This window comes from Neolamprologus brichardi, unplaced genomic scaffold (genome assembly GCF_056152115.1).
Source record: "Neolamprologus brichardi isolate AB-2024 unplaced genomic scaffold, ASM5615211v1 NODE_ptg000038l+_length_1369362_cov_1, whole genome shotgun sequence".
Classification (NCBI taxonomy): domain Eukaryota; kingdom Metazoa; phylum Chordata; class Actinopteri; order Cichliformes; family Cichlidae; genus Neolamprologus; species Neolamprologus brichardi.
The window spans coordinates 50,196-55,930 of record NW_028270040.1 but is presented as its reverse complement, the minus strand read 5'-3'; the positions used below and the strand labels follow the sequence as shown (position 1 = coordinate 55,930).

Genomic DNA, 5,735 nt, shown 5'->3' with positions numbered 1-5,735 from the left:
ACGTCGCTCAGTGTCCCGTTGGATCGATGATTCCTGTGCTTTTGTTGTCGTTACGATTTCTGATCGTTTATCTTGTAAATATAGTTTTTGGGTTTTGTTTTTTAGAGGATGGGTCAGTTCATCAGCGACTGAAACACAAATCCTGTTGGCCCAGAAAATTCTTAGTCGCTGTTGACGTGGCGCCACCCGACCGTTTAGTTCAGACCATTAAAGTAACTGGACTGGTTCTATATGACACTTTTCTACATGCAACAAAGGTGGTGATGGAAGAACAACAGCAAACTTTTTTAATAGCACAATGAAGACCAGACAGCAAAGCAGGGAGGGAGAAATAAAGGGCCTCAGGTCAGAGTTGAACCCGGCCGCAGCCTTTACCCCATGACCAGGTGACGTGGTCACCCGCCCGACCCTCACGCACAGCAGCATTTCACTTCGCCAGGAGTATGTGGGTCGAGCATGCAGACTGAACTGTAGCTGCACGTTAGAAAGCCGAGTTTATTCCACCACGAGTTTGTGAGTGAAGGCTCCTTTAAAGGATTTAGAACAAATGTCTGGAGGAGGAGGGGCTGCAGAGGTGTATAAACACAGGTGGGCGGGGCTAGTGTGCAGGATGACTCAGTGACCTGCACTGACCCCTGTGTTGGTACATTTTGTTAAAGTTAAATGTTTTCAAGCTGACGAGTAAATTCGCCAGCGAGCTAAGCTGAGCGGACCGACGTGCAGTAAGGTTTTCATGCTCTAACAGCTGATCGCTGAGAATATATCAACAGTAATAATGTCGTGTAGTTCCCACGGCTCTGTATGTGTCACACCTGCGTATGCTCCCCCATCACATTCATCAGCTGTTCCTCTGGTGTCTGATTGGAGCACGCAGGTGTGAAATCACACACTGATGCTGTTTTATTCAGCCTGGATCGTAGAAGTTTTAATCAACAAAGGTGTCAAACATGAACTGACTCTTTGTCCCGTCAACAGATCTTAAAAGGCTGCGGTAACGTGTCGCTGATAAAATCAAAGTCATTTTCAAATTATTCACTTTAGTGCAAGTCAGCTTTATTGTTTTACAGTCGCCATCAGCTCTACAATATTACAGAGAACATCCCCCAAATCAAAAATCCTGCGTGCGCTGCAGCTGTGGGTGGAAGGACTCACGTTAGCCTTCAACAGGAGGAGGCGTGTGGGGTGGTCAGCGGGACGAGGGAGGAAACAGGACAGTGAACGAACTGTAAAGCACTGACTGCTGCTCGAGTAACAAATCAAATGAACACTGTCGTTAAAAGTGTCTGTATTATGGGATGGATACACTCTTAACAAAACAAAGAAAATATCACAGAACAAATTTTCCCCTCACGCTGTCGGCCTCGAGGAAGCAGCTCGATCTAAAACATCACAATCAGCTGTAAAGTGTCGTTTCAGTATTATACAACGTCAAAGAGCTTCATGTCTGAACAGTCAGGTTATAACAGGAATAAGAACTGCACGTCTGGTTGATGCAAACAGCTGTGTGTTAATGCAGCAGCAGGACATGCTGGAGGATGGAGCTCAGCTGAAACGACCCGTGAAGTCCTCACAGACTCTGATGTTTACCATCAGGACCAATCCCTGCAACTGAAATATAATCGACTAAAGCGTGTAGTATAGTGTTGTGTAGCGTGTGGTGAGTGCAGGATGGGGAACTCCATCCTAACCACAAATTTCATTTCCTTCAAAAGGCATCAAGAGAAGCTTCCAAGGTAAAATGAAGGTTTTAGTGTGAAACTTATCTCCGCACCGTGGGAAGCTGCAGCTTCATGAATACACAGAAGGATTTGGTTTCACATATTTCCAGACAAATCCATAAATACTTCTTAATCAGTGCCAGTAATATACTGCTTCCTGCTTTTAAGCTTGGGCGAGCCGTAGATGCTGAAATCTTGCACCGTTCTTACAAATAAAGCAAACAAATGTGTTTCTGTGATCTTACTCCACGGCCACGTTCATACATGTGAAAGTCTCTGTCCCGTGTCCTGTCTCTTTATCCAGGTGTGAATTGTTCACAGGACTTAAAAGAAGGACGTGTCTGTGGAAAAGGCGCCGGCCAACCTAAACTCCTCCCTCATCAGGACACAGAAGAGCCGCTGAGGCAGCGCCTTGGAGTACGCTGCTGGTCGCGGCACGCAGGTGCGCAACAAGATCTCCCGACCTGCTGGAGGAGGGAAGTCTGGCACTCTGCTGCTGCCCCCAGTTTGCTTCCTGTCAGATCCCAAGTCCTCGTCGACGGGCGCCAGGAGGGCAGCCTAAAAGGGCAAAGGTCAAATGTTAGCAAACAGCAACCGATTCTGAAGAAATGTGCTGTGTGAGGTCGACACGTGGATATTCAGAAGTACTGAAACCGAGTCTGCCACAGAGACCTGATCCAGACTACAGCTCACAAACACTCCTCTACTCACACCTCACTGCAGCTGCACGCTGCTGATGCTGTGATCAGAAAGTAAAACAGAGGCTCGTTTTCTATGAGCGGAAACAGAGATCTCTTTTTCAGCCTCAGTGTAACAAACATGGTTACTGTCTTTCAGTAAACATGTTTTTGTTAATCCAGTAAAACCTGCTGATTTGGACTGTTGGCAGCAACAAACAGAGAGTGTGGGACAGACAGGAAGTCAGGACACGTCTATGTGGGACTAGAACATGAACATTTCTACACAGCACAGGCAGCAAGTGAAACATGTGCAAACCTCCACGTCACCAAAAACACCCTGCAGGTCCCATCAGAACAGAGCAGAGGAAACAGATGAACAGATGTTAGAGAGAAAAACGCTTCGCTGCTTTCTTACTCGTCTGACACCAGAAGGGTTTGTTTTTAATAAAGGCTCCGTGTTTTACAGGTAAAGGTAAAGCTCATGCAAACATGCAGGCTTGTTTGTCTGATCAGTGCACAAGTTCAAACACGTCTCTTTTAAGCCTCATTATCAGCTGAGATCATAGTAAAGACACAGACAGGATCCATCTGTTCTTTATATAATTACTGTTTTTACTGTAATGTAGAATATCACGGACATAATACACAGACTGCAGCCTAAATACTGATAAAGCCCTTTTTATTTTTAAGGTTTTATATATTAGCACACAATAAAGAGTCACCTGATCCTGAGGTGTGTGCACAGAAACACACCAGGTCATTATTTAAGCAAAGCGAAGCCAAACTGCTCCTGTGTGACAGTGAAGTCCACCTTTAAACAGCATTTAGATGCTAATGAAACTCGATTAGTGGCAGCACTGGTCTGTGGGCTGGGGACACTGGTGACACCAGTACAGCGCCACCATGTGGATCAAACTGTATTCTGGGTCAAACCTGATGTTTTATCATTTACACTGAACAAAAATATAAACGCAACACTTTTGTTTTTGCTCCTGTTTCCATGAGCTGAACTCAAAGATATGAAACATTTTCTACAAACACAAAAGACCCGAAACTCGCAACCAATGTTCCCTCTAAGCTGCGCGCGTGCACAATTGCGCTGTTGGCACGGTCTCTGCGCACAAAAAAAAAAATCTAACCTGAATTGAAATTAAAATGAAAACTTTAACAATTCTGTTCTGCAGTGTTAGTCAGTGACTGGCTGCTCCTGTATGAGATCAGAACGATGCCGCGTTATCCCAAAGTCCAGCCAATGATGCGATTCACATTCGTATATACGCAGCTAATCAACGTGGTTGACTGACAGCGTCCTTATGTGCGACACCAGTGTTTTAGCAAAGCGGCTGATGTGGAGTGAAGTTAATGACAACGTGTCCAACCATTGGAGATGTGAGCAGGACAGACGAACAAAGACGTCTCTGACGGACAAAGTGTGGACTTTATACCAGTTTTTAAATTGTGTTGATCGGACACGTAAAACCAGAGTTATGATAAAATATCTGCAATGTTTGTTTTTCTTCCTGAATGCTGTCGTTGTTTATATTTACTGCAGGAAGAAACTGTAAAAACAGCGTTTTATAAGGAAAACGCTCGAAAGCCTGAGAGCAAAGACAGCCTCCCTCCCCCAGCCTTTCCTATTGGTGGAAAAATGCACCATGTCGACCAATCAAAACATGGCATTTAGTTGTTTAGGAAGGGGGAAGTTTTAGGAGTGACGGCGTGTTTGAGATGTGAGAGATTTGCGAAGTTTAGCGCAAATCTTGTGTAGTTAGTGTGTAGTTAGTGTGTAGTTAGTCTGTAGTCAGTGTGTAGTTAGTCTGTAGTCAGTGTGTAGTTAGTGTGTAGTGTAGTTTTGTTGTTGTGTGTCAGAACAATGAGGCGACTGCTGAGTGTTACAGGTGTTACAGCAGTGACACATCTGCTGCTGTCAGGCCTGCAGGTATCAGGCTGTTGTTCTCCTTCATCTCATAGTGGACAGAAATTATTTTTTGGAGTGACACAAATAATTTGTGTGGCATCAGATTTGATGCAGAACAGCTGATTGTTCTGTAAATAGTTTGAAATGTTTGTTTAAAAACGCCTTGACTGCATTTTTAGGTAAACAGCTGCAAAACACTTTGTTGTTTGCATAACTCAGTTACTTTTTTGAAGAAGTAACTTTATAATTAATTGCCCAACATTGGTCATTATTTACTGTATTTGCAGACAGAGTTACAGACTCTCTCCCAGACCACAGACTCATAATACAGTCAGAGCTTTATTAAAGAAAGTTGTGTTTTCAAAATTGGAGTTAAAGTTATTTTTACTTCCAATAGTGTTAACATGCTACAGGTCATGAACAAGATTTTTTTCATTTTCATTGTAAGTGGGCTAAAGCAGTTAATTAAAAGTAGTCTAACATAAATGCTGTAATTTGATTACTTTAATAAACATGTAACTTGGATTCGATGCTGGCGTGACCACAGTGCACACGTCTGCTGTCGCTCACAGTGGTCCAAGTGTCCACTCAGGGAGTTTGTGTGTTCAGACACATGAAACATTAGAGGGAACATTGGTCACAAACACTGGTCACAAATCTGTCTAAATGTGTGTTCGTGAGAACTTCTCGTTAGCTGAGATCATCCATCCCACCTCACAGGTGCTGATTAGACAATACTGCACAGGTGTGTCTGAGACTGCCCACAGTAAAAGGCCACTGTGATGCCGTACATGTGTAGCACAATGACACACAGGTCGCAAAACCAGTCGTGATCTGGTTCAGCTCATGGAAACAAAAGTGTTGTGTTTATATTTGTGTTCAGTGTAACAAATACTGAGACGTGTAATAATGTCGTGTGTTGTTCATCTGAGGACGCTGCAAAGAACCAGATTGTTTTTATTATCCTGTTTGTCTGTGAACCTTTAGACAGGATGTACCTTATAATGACTGAGTGTGTTAAATGTAACTGTGAGCGACACGAGGCTCATGGTTACCTCGTCAGTGGTGAAGTCAGCCAGCTTGATGCAAGAAACAGGAAGAACAAAAGGATGAAAGAGCAACACACAGATGAAAAACAAAAACAGACGTTATAACAGAGCTGAGATCTGAACATGTCACCAGCTGCAGGAGGCAACGCTCTGAACCACGTCGTTCTCCTCCAGATGGAGCTTGTGCTGCCTATGATACTGTATCAGCTGAGCCTCAGACTCTTATGATCTCGAGCTTCTTCAGTCTCAGTGAATCCTTAGTTGGCTCAGATGCATCACCTGGTGTTTGAGTGTAACAAGGTGTGTAAACAGGTGAGTGTGGTTTGTAGTGTAGACTAAAGCAGCGTCTAACCAACCACATCTCCAGGGC

At 43.9% G+C, this 5,735-nt stretch overlaps 1 protein-coding gene across 2 annotated transcripts in view; it reads right to left on the bottom strand.

Annotated features, from left to right (window-relative positions):
• Positions 1-1,028: 1,028 nt before the first annotated feature.
• The window catches only part of rab3gap1 (RAB3 GTPase activating protein subunit 1), a 32,375-nt gene continuing 27,668 nt past the window's right edge, over positions 1,029-5,735 (bottom strand). The window contains exons 24-25 of one of the 2 annotated variants that reach the window (XM_006801626.2): positions 5,372-5,395; positions 1,029-2,276 (exon numbers count right to left, since the gene is read on the bottom strand). In XM_006801626.2, the coding sequence (XP_006801689.1) occupies positions 2,043-2,276; positions 5,372-5,395 (258 nt within the window). In that variant the 3' untranslated portion in view covers positions 1,029-2,042. The remainder of the gene's footprint in view (positions 2,277-5,371; positions 5,396-5,735) is intronic. The other variant, XM_006801627.2, reaches the window with a different exon arrangement.